Genomic DNA, 16,879 nt, shown 5'->3' with positions numbered 1-16,879 from the left:
ATATTGATATTGTAACTAAATCAAACAATTAATAGTGGTCAAATAGCCAAAATTGGTCTATAGGCCAATTTTTTACCAAACAGGGCATAGTATTAACGCCTAAGTTTTATGTGTATTTCTTTCTTATTCCATATATATATACATAATTGGTTAAATTAAATATCATATAACAGACTCCGCCGACTCAAATCAAAAAGGTCAAAGGTCAATAAGCTACTTTTACTAGGATTCGAATTAATTTGTAATCTTTTGGTTATCAAGTTAAGAGCCCAACTAACTTAGTTAGGGTTGCCCCGACAATATAAATAAATAAATAAATAAATATATATATATATATATATATATATATATATATATATATATATATATATTCTTAACACAAGATAAGGTTTGTCAATTCAAGATAACTAATTAATAAAAAGAGTTCTATTGTCACTTTAGATAAATTCATAATTAAAAATAATAACGATGAACAATAGAACACATATCTATTCATATATATGGCATAGAGTATTTATGTGGTGAATTGACTATTTACCACTTTCGTAATTTAGCAATTTAGCATGACCATAAGGTCTAAAAAGAAACATAAAATTTAAAATGACAATAAAATTAAACTGAAATAAACATACATACAATATAATGGAAATGAATAATATAATTACACATGAAAATTGGAAACAAAACACACCATCTAGTACTAATCTTCATCGGAGTCAATGTCATGACCATGACAACATGTAAAGGTAACAAATTTATGCATCCGGTAAGAACACTCAGAACATTTCTCATTCTCTGGAATTTTGTTCAGGGTAGTTGAATATTCAAGAGCACAACAAGAATGACGTTTTAAGGAAGAAGAAGAAGAAGTAAGCATCTCATGGTGGTCTTTGAATGCCTCATCAAAACCTTTGGTGGCTATGTTTTCCTTCCAAATCTCATAGTCATTTATAACTTGTAGTATTTTAGCTCCATGCCCACATACAACCATCTTCTTCCCTTTGCTTAGCACGGCCCATCCTTCAATTATTGTATTCTTACCTTCATATGCCAACAATTTCTTGAGTCCATGCAAAATTTCATCATTGCACTCTTCACCAAAGTGATTAATCTCGTCCAAATAATAGATTCTTGACAAAAACATACTTTGAAGACGAGTCCAAAACCGCCATATTGAATAAGAGGACTTCAATGCACAGTAACTCATATTTTCTTTATCAATGATTGATCTTATCATCTTGTTCTTACCAACATAGGCCAACTCTACCTTCAATTGGATTTTAGAAGCAAGTCGATGTAGCTTGGAAGTGAATTCTCGAACCCAGTTAATGTCATTTCCTCCATATAAGAAAATATAATCTTCCCTGTCAAACTGAAGAAAGAACATATATAATTGCTAAATGATTTGTAAAAGAAATAAGAGGTCATAGGCGTGTATGTAGTGTATAGTTTATAAGAGGTTGAAGCTAGAAGCCATACCCAATTTTGCATCACATAATCAAGATGAACATTGCGGCCATATCTTCCTACCACAAGGTCGAGACTGCAATTTGGTTCTTGTTGCCACAAAAATTTTTCCCTTTCTTTGTCATACGGAGTGGATTGTTCTCTCTAATTATGAATGAAAATGAGGTAATTAATGTGATAATAATTAAAACGCCAAACTTTTGAAAAAAGACCTTCATTTTTGGGGGTTAGGGGAGTGAAACTACGGATATATATATATATTTTTTTTCTTAAAGTCAGTATCTTAGTCGAAGTTAATTGTATTTTTTATAATAACATGATGACTGGGAAATAAATAAATGCATGAAAGAGATCATACCAAATTTTGTATCCTCTTTTCAATATCTTGTGTCCAAGCAACTATCTTTTGGTTAATGTCACCTACCAAAACACTTATCATATCTTTGATTTCAGGTATCTCACGATTGATGCTGGAAGTCCCTTTCTTCAACTCTTTTTCTACCAAAGCAGTTATATTATATATTCCTTGAACTCCTAATGTATTTTCTTCAATGTACTTATAAGCCCATATTTGTATCATGTGCATTATATTTGGATGAACAATTCTTCCTTGCTGATCTAATGAAACAATGATGGGCTCCCCTCCCATCTGAAAGTAGGGAAAGAGTTGCTCTTTAACAAATCTAATGAATTGTGGTGAAATCATTTTTTGCGGATCGTTCAACCAATAGAAGCGGGTCTTGCTGCTTAATTTTTTAAATTGTTGCTCATCCTCAGTAGTCCATGATGCATCATTATTCTGAGCGATTGGAATCCAAAGTAGTCTTGTATTCGCATGCCGGGCAAAAAAATTCAGAAATTGAATCCTCAGTTCAGAGATGTGATGGCCTTGGGTAATTAGCAGGACCAATCTTGTGCTGTTCCAATCATTTAATCCCTAATATATACCAAATATTCACACGTTATATATATATATATATATATATATATATATATATATATATATATATATATATATATATAGCGCTCGTATGCGGCGGGGTCTTACTGTGCGGCGGTGCGGTCAAATTCCAGAATACACCAACAGTGTTAACAATATGCACCAACAGTGTAATAAAAACACACCACAATGAAATGCAATAAAACATCACAAAATACACAACAGACTCAAAAAAATACACCATATAACTCACCACCCCCAATGGTGTATTTCTGAACAGTGTATGGTGTTTTTACTCACACCTAATGGTGTGTGTTTGGTGATGCAGGGCTCTGTTTACTCTGTTTTGTGTGGTGTATTTTCCTAACGTTGATGGTGCATATTTGTTGAACTATTGGTGTTGCCGCACCGTAAGAAATAACCGCACCGTAAGACACTGCCGCACCTGAACCCGCCTCTCTCTCTCTCTCTCTCTCTATATATATATATATATATATATATATATATATATGGAAGGGATCGGGTGTGGGTGGTGGTTCCCGTGCAGTTGTACGGGTGGACTCACATTAAACATTACACTAGCGCACTTTAAGTACACAGCAAACGCACATTAAACACACAAACAAAATACATTCAGAAACCTTACAAAACTCATGCATCTTAAGCACAACTCTCATGCACCTTAAGCACAAAACTCATGCATCTTAAGCACAACCCTCACGCACCTTAAGCATAAAACTCACGCACCTTAAGCACAAAAACACACGCACATTAAGTTTTAACAACTCAAATTAAGTACAAAACTCACGCACCTTAAGCACAAAACTCATGCACATTAAACACGCAAAACTCATGCATTTTAAAGTTTCAACAATAACTCACATTAAGTACACACTCACGCACATTAGGCACACAACTCACGCACCTTAGGCACAAGACTTGCACCTTAAGCACAAGACTCACGCATATTAAGTATAAAACTCACGCACATTAATCACCCGCACAACCGCACGGGAAGCATTCACCCTCAACGGAACTTAAACATATATATATATATATATATATATATATATATATATATATATATATATATATATATATATATATATATATTATAGCACAAAATAATAGTAAATAATGAACATTATTAGTTAAGGTTCAAAATCTCACCTTGTCTTCAAATAGCATCTCACCATCCTTGACATTAAACATTAATCTGAAAACTTCAGACTTACTAGAAGAATTGTAATATAAAGCACGCTTCAATGCTTCATATGATTCCTCTGCCCTCTTCTTTTCTGCATATATATATTATATAGTTAATCATGGATAAATAAATATGAACTATATATAAAATAAAACCAACCTAGTTCTGAGGAAAAAGTGTGGAGTATGGTAGCAGTTGAAGTGGTAAGTTCCTCAATAAGTTCATCATTTGGAGGAGGAGAATAAGAAGTGGCAACAACACTTCTACCTATCCAATAGGTTGCAATTGGCAAGGTAGAGATTATTGATTGCGGCGTAGAGTAATTAGATGATGGCGTAGTAGTTTGTTTCAGCTCAACAACGCATTTAGTGAGTCGCAGAACAGAAGTGATGCAATCAACAACTGCTCCACTTTTGTTATTCGAGAGACGACGACTTATCTTCCCATGGCTGCTGCAGTAGAGTTGTCCATTGATGATTATGGAGAAAGCAGAAAGCATGAATACCATCTTATCTTCCCAACAATAGGAAGACAGCATTCTCAGTACATGAAGAGTGGTGGAGTGTTCATTATTTGCACTACTGTTCAAACCAGCTGAAGCTATCTGAAAATTATATATGGAAAACATCATATATATATAGCTCCTCCTAGCTTGGCCATCAAATGGTTAAGAAAGATCACCTGAAATGAAAGTTGTCTGATAAGGGATGGAAGTTGTTTGTAATTGATGAGCTCTTCAACTTCATTCAACTTCTCCACCCCTGCTTCTTCACCAATACCCTGATCAACCCCACAACACATACATTCAAATCAACATTTTAGCAAGCTGCTGGTATTTAGCTTCTAGAATTAATAAACAAATTAGAGTTTTTTTTTTTTTTTCCACGTTTTATCCCACGACTATAGGATCATTTCTACATTTGATCCTGACTATAAATATTTTCATATTCGGTCTGATGACTTTGAAATTTTTGCCATATTTGATCTTTTTGACCTAATTTTCGATCACCGTATCGGTGGCCAAAGTTCAGGCTAGTGACTTGTCTTGAAGTTGAAAATTGCCATTTTTAATCCCCTCCCCTATACATTAAAGAAAAAAGTTATGGAAAATGATAATTTTGCCTTTTTAAGACATGTTACCGGTGTAAAAAAATCATATTGCAAGAACCTAATGTGATAAAGATTTAAAAGTCATAGGATCAAATGCGAAAAGTTAGTAATAATTAGGGACCAAATGTGAAAATAATCACATTTTAACTTCTTGATACCAACTAGTGATAAGTAGATCGATTGACTTACCATCTTGACACTAAGAATATTTTCGGCAATGCTCAAAATAACATTGGTGTTGAACTTTCTACCGTCATAGTTGTGAGTGGACAACACCTGCTCCCTGATTATACTCTCATTAGGAACCTGACTTCTTGGTGATGAGAGTGTCAATGTTGGTTGTGGAATTGTTCTCCTAGATAGCAATAGTGTTTGGTTTGCCATATTGAATTGAGAATTAGGGGGGAAATGAGGACAGTTTCTGGTATTAGCTAGTAGTCTTTGCTTATGTTTACTCACTACTGCACTAAATGATCACTTATATAATAGCATTTGAAGATGCCCAAAGAACCAAAAGGCTAGATAAAATTATATTCTTATCCTTCAATGCACTCCAAGAATTATATTTATAAAGAAAAAGAGTAATATATAAACATTTACAGAACTTAAGAAACACGTTATTATAAAGTGTATGTTAAGAATTTAATCCAATTTTAACCCTTCAACTTTCATCACATTTCAACTTGTAATCTCCAACTTTCATATTTTTCAATTCACTTGAAATGCAGGTCTATGACTAGGGAAAAAAAAAAAAAAAAAAAAAAAACATTTGGCTCATCAGCTGATGACTATTTTTGGAGGGCAAAAGTATCCTTCCACTCATTATTTTGGATGAAATCACACCCAGGCCACTTTTCTAAATCATTTCTCCAACACAACAAGCATTCACGACATACCATTAAAAGTAGTTTTCGTTACTTGTTTAGTAAATTTAATAAAAAAATTATTTGATTATAATTAACAAAATTATCTGTAATATTTAAATATATAAGTCTATTCACAAATTATGTTAAAATAAAAATCAATTATATATAAAATTATTCTTTTTATATCACACATCTTAAATTAATACTAAAATTAATATGAAATGATTATTGTAAATATCTCTTATATAAGACACTAATATTAATTATAAATAATATATCAAGAATATATATAGGATTTAGGCAATGTTTGGTTCATGAAAAATGTTTTCCTTAAAATAGAAGAAAATGTTGTTTTTTAGTGTGTGGTTCCTCAAATTTGAGGAAAACAAAATCCTTAATTGGACCAATGATTTTGTTTTTCATGGAAGATGAGAAGAAAAAGTGATATGATTTGACTATTTTATTCTTGTTTTTTTCTTAATTATATTACTCTTATTAATTTGTAGGGGCATATATGTCTTTATACTCGTTATTCTTTACAATTCAAATTTAACCAAACAATAGAATTAGTATTCCTAGTAATTCTTTTTCCACCAACCAAACAATGAAATTCATCTTTCTAGTAATTGTTTTTCCATGGAATTTCAATTCAACTTCCCTTAAAATATTTTCCGCGAACCAAACGAGTCCTTAGTGATATATGATTCAGTTCGGTGGGTCAAGATGAAAAGACTACGTTAAGACTGTCTCATGTAGGAGTGGAGAGGATTGGGTTGGGCCCATGATATAGGGATTGATGACTATAAATACATTGGTTATATTTCTAGGTGTGGTATTACTATTACAATTAATAAAGAATAGTTTATTGTGAATGTAAACCGAACCACGTAAATCTTGTCTTCTTTACTTTTCTGTTATTGTTATTGTTTCTTGTTCGCGATTAATCTCAACATTAGGACTCTGACTCATCACCATATTAATGGGATTTTTATATCCAAACTATGTATACAAGATAGATGTAATTCGCTATTTTTAAATTATATTAAATGGGTACATGCTATGTTTTGTATATTCTTTCCTTTAGCAGTTTTTTGTTTGACTTAAACCTTTTTACCTGGCGTTATCCATTCATCCTTCTAAATTTGGTTGAATATAAAAAAATGCGTAAACATATATTTATATACTAAGTGAAGCATCATCCAGAAGAAAGTATAAAGCATGTAAGATGGATGAATAATGAAATTAATTACCTCTTGCATTGTATCGTTCCATGCTGAAGATCAGATCAGAGAATCCCCATGAATTAATAACTGAATAAAATATAAAAATATGTGTTGAGAAGATCAGAGCATATTTGGTGACAATTGGGATATGATATTGGGTTTGAGGAGATCGAGAGGGAGTGAGGATCAATAATATAATAGTGCGATAGGGATTTGGGTTTAGCCATTATAGTATTAGTACTTTATGTGGTTCTGTCTGAATAATGCCTCGTGCAAAAAACACATGTTTTGTAGGAGAAAAAGTTTTAACAAAAATTCTTATTCCATAATTAAAAACTCTACTTCAAATTTTTTGTTCTAAAAAAACCTTTCAAAAAATACTTATGAGAATGCTCTTAAAAGTGTGTAAAACATCTCAATTGGTTAGAGAAATAAGAAAAATAATTAATCATAAATCTATATTCACATTTGATCAAATAAATGGCAATTGTAGAGATGTCGGGACATGGGGTGGGATTTGTGGGGGGGAGGGGGGGGAGGGGAGGTGGGTGAGGCGTGGCAATCAAGTGGAATCCCCATCCTCGCCCCTAACTTTCTCCTCAGTTCCCACTTCCCATTACCCACCGGAGTTGGGAAATAACTCGATCCCCATCCCCACAGGGTTACTTGGGGGTGGGGATTCTCCAACCTCACTGAGATTTTTATAATTTTTTAATGTTTTATTTCTTTATTTTTTATTCGATTTGTGACATAGTCTTACTTGATACTTCATTCTCATTATTTATTTATTTTTTTATAAAATATTTTAATATTCTCACATATCCTGAACCATCTCATTTACACATTATTTTTTTTAAAATAATAATATTTATTGTGAGTAGAAAAAATAACAACATTAATTATAGAATATATACGAGGGGCGGCAGGGGCAAAGTAGGTACCCCTCATTCCTACCAGGGAATGAAACTCTCTCCTCTTTCCTGTCCTCATTCCCTAAAATTTCTCCCTATTTATATGTCGTTAGGGTACGTGGATAATTGAATTCCTTAACGAGGTTGAGTGTAATTGACATATAGTGATTCAACCAATAAAGAAGAGTCTTGTCTCCATAACTTTTATCTCTTTCTTGAATACATTCATTATTCCCAGTGGCTTAAAGTCCATCGTTCCTTAGATATCATAGCTTGGTATCCTAATTTCATGAATTATATTCTATGAACAACGACTTAAAATCTTGGGTTTAATTTGTTTGCTACTTTTTCTTTTGTCCTTTTTTCTGGTTGAAGTTGCTTGTTACAGCTTCTTGTCCTTAAAATACTCCTTGAACACCAAGACATAGAAAGAGAGAGTGTAGCTCAGCTTGTTCCATCTTTTTACTCCTTTACATTTGTCTGACTTAGTTGCTTTTTGTCCAGTGAAACCACCAATTTGTCCCATTTCTCTCCTAGAAATTATAATTCTAATATATACTGGCTATAAACCTGTTTGAAGTACATATCAATTTAATATTGACAAATAAAGCCTAATCGCATAAAATAGTATTACCACCTTCGCTTTCTGCAAAGATTGGCAAATTTGATAAATGTATCATCTCCAATAGGTATGGTGGTTATACTACTACTAAGCAACAATAGCCATTGCAGAGGAGTGGAGTGTAGCTACTAAAATAATCATCACAATCAGAAATGGTAAAAGCAATGACAGACAGAGAAAGAATAAATCGTGACTTGAGATGTTGGGTAAAAATTAATAAATAAAGAGAATCATAATTTTTTACAAGATAATATCGTGATATTGCGTTCAGGTGCGAACGGACCGCCCAGGAGAGAACTGGGAACAATTCAGTACGCGCCACGTGTCCAGATCTAAGTGCACCTATAGTTATAAGTAGGTGCACCTAGGTGCATGTATGTTTTCGGGTGGTTTTCAAGGGTACTAGCTACCGCTGAACTCCCCCGCAAGAACAAAAACGATGCCAAACAGAACGAACTCAGATGAATGAATGTTATTATGTTAACAACGCAAAAATATAATTACATGCGCTTGTAGGTGAAATTAGGTGCACTTGGTAGCAAAAATCATTTCCTTAAAAATCACATAACAAAGTACATATCCAAAAGTAATATGAAATCATAAACTAATAATTGTCAAATAAACTACTTGATCCTCTTTTAGAGCAAAACACCTTAGTACAAATCATACACATACAATTATATAATTAAAAAAAAAAAATTCATGTTCACTTATTCACAAAATCCAAACTTAGGCATGCCCAATGATATCTTTAGTCAAGTTTAATATAGTCCAAAAACATATCATGGTCCAAATTATTTTTTAATCATACTAACCCTAAAATGGGTATTCAAAGTAGTAGAGATTCCAAAATAAGTTATGAGTTTTGCAATATAATGAGAGAAGAGTTAACCACTCACCTAAAACATCCAAATCTTAGCTATTTAGTTCACCCAAATACTTCTTGTCAAAATCCCTAATATTTTCAAACATCAATCATAGGCCGGGCTCCAATGATAAACCCAACTTAAAAAGAGTGAAATATGAAGGTCAAACTCGATCACCTAGAATACTCCAATAACTTGAGACCTAAGCTTGAAGAGGATGGAGATCAAAGCTTCAAGATTTTTCCTTCTCCGGCCCTATCTCTCTAGTCAACTCTCTTTATCTTCATTCAAATGAGATGTTTCTCCAAGACAAGTGATTCCTTAACTTTTAAGGGTAAGGAAGGGTAATATAGTAATTTTATCCAATATAAAATTTTAATAAGATTTGACTTGTTGACCTCATTTAATAAACATAAATATATTTTCATTTATAAGATAGTGGTATTACATATTATGTGTTGATAACTAACATTCCACTCAAGATCTAAAAAGAGTGAACGCGAAAATGATGAATGATTCTAAAGCAAGGGAAAGGCCGAACAAAACTACAAAGTGTATCGAACAATATTGCGAAGTGCTGCACCTCGTGATCTGAAGTGCACTTCTATATATCATCGAATGAACTTTACAGTTTAGTTCGGTGCACTTTAAAGTTTGAAATCTTTACTAAAATGTTATTGCGTATTTCTTTCTTTTTCCCTTGCTTCAGAGCCGTTAATATGAGTGATGTGTTCTTAATTTTTACTAAGACATTCGTTCTTACGTGATCCCATCCATATATATAGAGGGGTAGCTAATTCATCAACTTCTCCACCAGATTTCCAATTACATTAGATATGACTGCTCAGAGCCTCCATCATCAAACTAATTAATCAAAGATTCTACACCAAATTTGTCATATTCAAACATTTGGAATTTTGATGAATTTGATATAAAATTTTGATGAATCACATGCTAGAGTTTTGATGAATTATATTTTTAGTTAATATCACAGCTATAACATCATCAATGAAATCTAAAATTACTTATATAGTTTAAACTAATATTCAATATAAAATTTGTTCAAATTTCTAATATTAAACAAAGAAATTTAGAAAGGAAGAGACAATATAATATAGCTTGGCATGAGGGAGAAGAGAGTGCCAAACTAGCCAAGCCAGGTATGACTTGCCTAAACCTAACTCCAATGAAGTGACTCTCCCAAGTGGGAGATCATGGATTCGAATCTCAGTAGATGCGGTATTGATTCGTTGGGCTTCAATATGTTGAGAAAGTATATACGAACAGATACTAGATGTAATAGGGTCAAACTGCCATGCATGGCAGTTACGTTGTCAAATTAAAGATCATCCAAAATTGGTGAGGCAAGTCATCCTTGGCTATCTAACAACAATTTTCTCTTCATGCAATGCCTCTCTTCCTATATATTATGTTGGTCCCGATAGAATGAGATGAGAGTCTAGAGGGGGGGGAGGGGGGGGGGGGTGTGAATAGACTCTTTTCGTTAGAAGTCCTAAACGTCACCTTTCGGTGTCTTGGCGCAGCGGATAAGATAAATTTGATTTATATACTTTGCACGAGTTTGCGTAATTAGACGAACTTTCGGTAACGATAATAATGGAAAGATATGAGAGCAAAAAGAAAAGCGTAAGTAAAGAGATAGAGAGGACACGAGATTTTATAGTGGTTCAGCCAATGTTGCCTACTCCACTCTTCTTCCACAACTGTTGGAAGGATTGCACTATCACTCTTAGTACAAATACACAAAGACTTCCTTGATCACTAAGCCGGACAGCCTTCGTAGGTTTTTCAACTCCTCAAGTTTACTCCGCCTCTATCAACTTCTTCTCCTGAGTTGAGATTGGTAGAAAAAGATTTCTTGAATTTTCCAACGATGAGGTCTTGACTCTGAGATATGATTGCTTCAAACAATTGCCAAGACTTCCTTGAGGTGTAAGACAAAAGATTCTTCAAGTAACTTAACACCTCAAAACTGGTTCACAAAAGCTTTTAGTGAATTGTAGACTTTTCAAGAGCTTTTGTAAGTGAGTAAGTTGAGTGATAATGAACCAGCACATTCTTAGTTGATGAAAGTGAGTTTATATAGGTGATGAAAATCCATCCGTTGGAGGAAGATGAGATTTTCGAACCTTTTAACCAGTGGACAAGGACGGGGAGCTTCATGCATTAAATGCTCCATTAATGAGGTTGTACCATGTAGCCGTTGAGGGTATGGAAGGTACTAGGGTTTTGTCCTTTAGCTCCAAAAGATGGTACATCTTCATTTAATGCTTCTTGAAAAGTGTGTCCCATGAGATGAAGTTCTTATTGTCCTAGGATGTTGTCAGATCAGATTGGTGAAACATTCTTCTCGTTGTTGAAGAGAAGTAATGCTTGATAAAGATTGTCTTTCACCAACACTGTCCTTTCGTGCTTGTTGACAACTCCTGTTTGATTCTCGTTGCTGTTCTCGTGTCTTCTTTCGCCTTGGAGACCATAACATCTAGTCATAACTCATTTTCGTGTGTTTGTCTAGCTTAACACGAATTACAGGGGAGTTATGGCAACTTTCGTTTAGGACGAAGGCAGCGATTAAAAAAGCTAATGGTTAGGGGTTTACTTTTCTACATTACATTGGTATCATCAAAATCCTAATACACTGTTCCTAACATATTACACTCAATTGGTACAATCTCTATTTATACATAGCCTCAGCTAAAAGTGGATTAGACTAGTCGGTATTGCATGTTCTTCAATTCCATATCTTGATTTCCCATTTTGACATTCCCATATATGCCTTTTTATCCATTTTTGATGGGTGAATAATATGTGAGTTGATATCTAAACTCGCAATTAAAAATAATAGGTAAAATAGGGTAATTAAAAATAATAAGGATGAACTCGCAATTCTTAATTGGAATAAATATCTATTTATATTTATGGCATAGAATATTTATGGAAAAATTACCTATGAGGTCCCTGTATTATAGTGTTTTGTTCAATTTAGTCCTTGTACTTTAATTTTGTTCATATTAGTCCCTATACTTTAAAAATTAAAATAATTAAGGACAATAGCTGCTGTGAGAAAATATTTATGTATTTATTTTAGACATATGAATGTAATATATTGGTGGTAAAAATACTTAATTTTAAATATTTATAAATAATATATGAGTTGGCATGTAAGTATGATGATATGACAGAGATAAAGTCAGCGCCATATAAGCTATTGTCCTTAATTGTTTCACTTTTTAAAATACAAGGACTAAATTGAAAAAAATTAAGGTAGAAGGACTAAATTGAACAAAACACTATAGTACAAGGACCTCATAGGTACTTTGTATTGGCTATTTACCTCTTTCGTAATTTAGAAATTAGCATGAACATAAGGTCTAAAAAGAAACATAAAATTTAAAATGGCAATAAGGTTAAACTGAAAGAAACATATATATAATATAATGGAAATGACTAATTACACATGAGAATTGAAAACCAAACACACCATCTAGTACTAATCTTCGTTGGAGTCAATGTCATGACCATGACAACATGTAAAGGTAACAAATTTATGCATTGGATAAGAACACTCGAGACATTTCTCATTCTCTGGGATTTTGTTCAAGGTAGTTGAATATTCAAGAGTACGACAAGAATGACTTTTTAGGGGAGAAGAAGTAAGCATCTCATGGTGGTCTTTAAATGCCTCATCAAAACCTTTGGTGGCTATGTTTTCCTTCCAAATCTTGTAGTCATTTATAACTTGCAGTATTTTAGCTCCATGCCCACATACAACAATCTTCTCCCCTTTGCTTAGAAGGGCCCATCCTTCAATTCTTGTATTCTTACCTTCATAGGTCAACAATTTCTTGAGTCCTTGCAAAATTTCATCATTGCACTCTTCATCAAAGTGATTAATCCCGTCCAAATAATGAATTCTTGACAAAAACATGCTTCGAAGACGAGTCCAAAACCGCCATACTAAGTAGGATTCCTCGAATGCATAGTGACTCAATTTTTCTTTATCAATGATTGATGTTATCATCTTATTTTTACCAACGTAGGCCAAGTTTACCTTCAATTGGATTTTGGAACCAAGTTGGCGTACTTTGGAAGTGAAGTCTCGAATCCAATTAATGTCATTTCCTCCATATAAGAAAATATAATCTTCCGTGTCAAACTGAAGTAATAAGAACATATATAGTTGCTAAACAATTTGTAAAAGAAATAAGAAATTGTAGGCGTGTAGTGTATAATTAAGAGGTTGAAGCTAGAAGCCATACCCATTTTTGTATAACATAATCAACATGAACATTGTGGCCATATGTTCCTACCACAAGGTCGAGACTGCAATATGGTTCTTGTTGCCATAGGAATTTTTCCCTTTCGTTGTCATACGGAGTGGATTGTTCAATCTGATTATGAATGAAAATAAGGTAATTAATGTTATAAAATGCCAAACTTTAAAAAAAAAAAAAAAAAAAAAAACTTTTTTCTAAGAACATGATGACTCTGGAAATAAATAAATACCAAATTTTGTATCCTCTCTTCAATATCGTGTGCCCAAGCAACTATCTTGTGGTCAATGTCACCTACCAAAACACTTATCTTATCACTGATTTCAGGTATCACACTATTAATGCTGGAAGTCCCTTTCTTCAACTCTTTTTGTACCAAAGCAGGTATACCATATACTCCTTGAATTCCTAATGTATTTTTTTCAATATATGTACAACTCCATATCTGTATCATGTGCATTATATTTGGATGAACAATTCTCCCTTGCATATCTAATGAAACAATGATAGGCTCCCCTCCTATCTGGAAGTCTGGAAAGAGCTGCTCTTTAACAAATCTAATAAATTGTGGTGAAATCATTTTTTGCGGATCGTTCAACCAGTACGAGTGGGGCATCCTTCTTCTTAATCCTGCATATTGTTGCTCATCCTTAGTAGTCCATGATGCATCATCATTCTGAGCGATTGGAATCCAAAGTAGTGTTGGATTCGCATACTGGGCAAACCATTTCAGAAAACGAATCCTCTGTGCAGAGATGTCAAAGCCTTGTGTAATTAGCAGGACCACTCTTGTGCTGTTCCAATCATTTAATCCCTAATAATATATATACAAAATATTCACACGTACGTTACCAAGTATACTACAAATTTTTATTTTTGCATTGCATGCTTTTCACCTTATATTAGGCAGTTGGATGAAATAGTTCCCCTACAGTTAAATATAATATATATGAACCTATTTTGATAATTAAAAATACATATAGCACAAAATAATAGTAAATAATGAACATTATTGTCAGTTTAAGATTTAAAATCTCACCTTGTCTTTAAATAGCGTCTCATCATCCCTCACATTGAACATTAACTTGAAAACTTCAGACTTACTAGAAGAATTGTAACATAAAGCACGCTTCACTGCGTCATAGGATTCCTCTTCCCTCTTCTTTTCTGCATATATATATATATATATATATGAAAAATAATTAATTTATATATTAACAATCTTCAATAAATAAATATGAACATATATATAAAATAAAACTAACCAACCTAGTTCTTGGAAAAAAGTGTGGAGTATGGTAGCAGTTGAAGTGGTAAGTTCCTCAAGTTCATCATTTTGAGAAGGACAATAAGTAGTAGTGGCAATAACACTTCTACCTATCCTATAGGTTGCAATTGGCAAGGCAGAGATTATTGATTGTGGCGTAGAGTAATTAGATGATGGCATTGTTTGTTTGAGCTCAACAACACATTTAGTGAGTCGCAAAACACAACTTATGCAATCAACAACTGGTTTTTGGTTGAGGTGAAGTTCCAACTTCTGAGCCATTGCCTGTCTAATTATGTTCCCATGGCCGCTGCAGTAGAGTTGTCCATAGATGATATTAATGGAGAAAGCTGCCAATATCAACACCATCTTATCTTCCCAATCATACGAACACAGCATTCTCAGTATATGAATAGTGGTGGAGTGTTCATTATTTAAACTACTGTTCAAACCAGCTGAAGCTATCTGAAAACAGAATCATCATATATATATTTAGTTAGACTACTTAGGCCTTGTTTGGTAAAATGGTTGTTAGCTGATAGCTGTTTTCTGTTAGCTGATTGTGTTAATTAGATGGTATAAATAGTTGATAACATTAGCTGATTTTAGAAAAGTGTTTGGTAAATTAGCTGTTAGTTGATAGCTGTTTGGTATAATTTTTTTTTTCAAAAAGCTAATTGAAAAAGTTGCTAGGAGTAGCTTTTTTAATTTTAGCCTTTTGGAGTTGCAAAAAGCTAATTAACCAAACATTTATATTGATATTTTAACTAAATTAAACAATTAATAGTGGTCAAATAAGTCAAAATTGGCTTATATGCCAATTTTTTACCAAACAGGGCCTTAATTAATTCTCAAGATCATTATATTATATTATATTGCTCCATCTTGGCCATCAAATGATTTAGAAAGATTAATCAGACCTCAAATGAAAGTTGTCTGATATGAGAGGGAAGATTTTCGTAATTGATGAGCTCTTCAAGTTGATTCAACTTCTCCACCCCTGCTTCTTCACCAATACCCTGATCAACCCCACAACACATTCGAAACAACATTTTAGGTAGCTAGTATTTAGCTTCTAGTAATAATTATGTCAAAATAGTCACATAGTTGTGGGATCAAAAGTGAAAAAAACTCAAATAAATTACATAGAAAATTTTTAACAATTAAATGATATAGAATCACTAATAGCAATAAGAAAAATCATACTGGAAGGTACATTATTTAACTAGTTAAACTTAAATAAATTTAATTTCATGATACCAACAAGTGAAAAGTAGATTAGCATACCATCTTGACACTAAGAATATTTTCGGCAATGCTCAAAATGACATTAGTGTTGAACTTTCTACCGTCATAGTTGTGAGTGGACAAGACTTGCTCCCTGATTATACTCTCATCAGGAACCTGACTTCTTGGTGATGAGAGTGTGATTGTTGGTTGTGGAATTATTCTCCTAGATAGCAATAGTGTTTGGTTTGCCATATTGAATTGAGAATTAGGGGGCCGGGGAAATAATGAGGACAGTTTCTGGTATTAGTAGTCTTTGCTTATGTTTACTCACCACTAAATGATCACTTATATAGTAGCGTTTGAAGCTGAAATGATGGATAATCAAGATGCCCAAAGAACCAAAAGGCTAGATAAAAATATATTCTTATCCTTCCATACACTCCAAGAATTATATTTATAAAGAAAAAGAGTAATATATAAAAATTTCCAGAACTTAAGAAACACGTTATTATAAAGTGTATGTTAAGAATTTAATTCAATTTTAACCCTTTAACTTTCATAACATTTCAACTTGTAACCTCCAACTTTCATATTTTTCACTTTAAATGCAGGACTACGACTACGGGAAAAAAAAATATAGATATGGATCATCAGGTGATATGATGACTATTTTTGGAGGGCAAAAGTATCCTTCCACTCATTATTTTTTTGGATGAAATCACACCCACTTTTCTAATTCATTTCTCCGACACAACAAGCATTCACGACATACCATTAAAAGTAATTTTTTTTTTACTTGTTTAATAAATTTAATAAAAAAATTATTTGAATATAATTAACAAAATTATCTGTAATATTTAAATATATAAGTCTAT

General features: G+C 33.0%; 1 protein-coding gene across 3 annotated transcripts; it reads right to left on the bottom strand.

Moving 5' to 3' along the window:
* Positions 1-601: 601 nt before the first annotated feature.
* LOC109178796 (protein SIEVE ELEMENT OCCLUSION B-like) lies at positions 602-16,363 on the bottom strand. 3 transcript variants are annotated; one of them, XM_019328360.1, is made up of 8 exons: positions 16,062-16,363; positions 15,695-15,793; positions 14,885-15,239; positions 3,774-3,881; positions 3,578-3,705; positions 1,826-2,404; positions 1,480-1,611; positions 602-1,372 (listed from the first exon to the last, which is right to left on the bottom strand). In XM_019328360.1, the coding sequence occupies exons 1-8, from the start codon at positions 16,254-16,256 to the stop codon at positions 701-703; spliced, it is 2,268 nt and encodes a 755-aa protein (XP_019183905.1). In that variant the 5' UTR covers positions 16,257-16,363; the 3' UTR covers positions 602-700. The 3 variants fall into 3 exon arrangements, with proteins under 3 accessions (XP_019183905.1, XP_019183906.1, XP_019183907.1); XM_019328361.1 differs by lacking the exons at positions 3,578-3,705; positions 3,774-3,881 and adding an exon at positions 14,547-14,674 and having other exon boundaries at positions 14,777-15,239; XM_019328362.1 differs by lacking the exons at positions 14,885-15,239; positions 15,695-15,793; positions 16,062-16,363 and adding exons at positions 4,296-4,394; positions 4,914-5,154 and having other exon boundaries at positions 3,774-4,218.
* Positions 16,364-16,879: the final 516 nt, after the last annotated feature.

Source organism: Ipomoea nil, unplaced genomic scaffold (assembly GCF_001879475.1).
Source record: "Ipomoea nil cultivar Tokyo-kokei standard unplaced genomic scaffold, Asagao_1.1 scaffold0869, whole genome shotgun sequence".
Classification (NCBI taxonomy): domain Eukaryota; kingdom Viridiplantae; phylum Streptophyta; class Magnoliopsida; order Solanales; family Convolvulaceae; genus Ipomoea; species Ipomoea nil.
The sequence above is the reverse complement of the archived record's forward strand: the minus strand, read 5'-3'. Positions and strand labels throughout refer to the sequence as shown.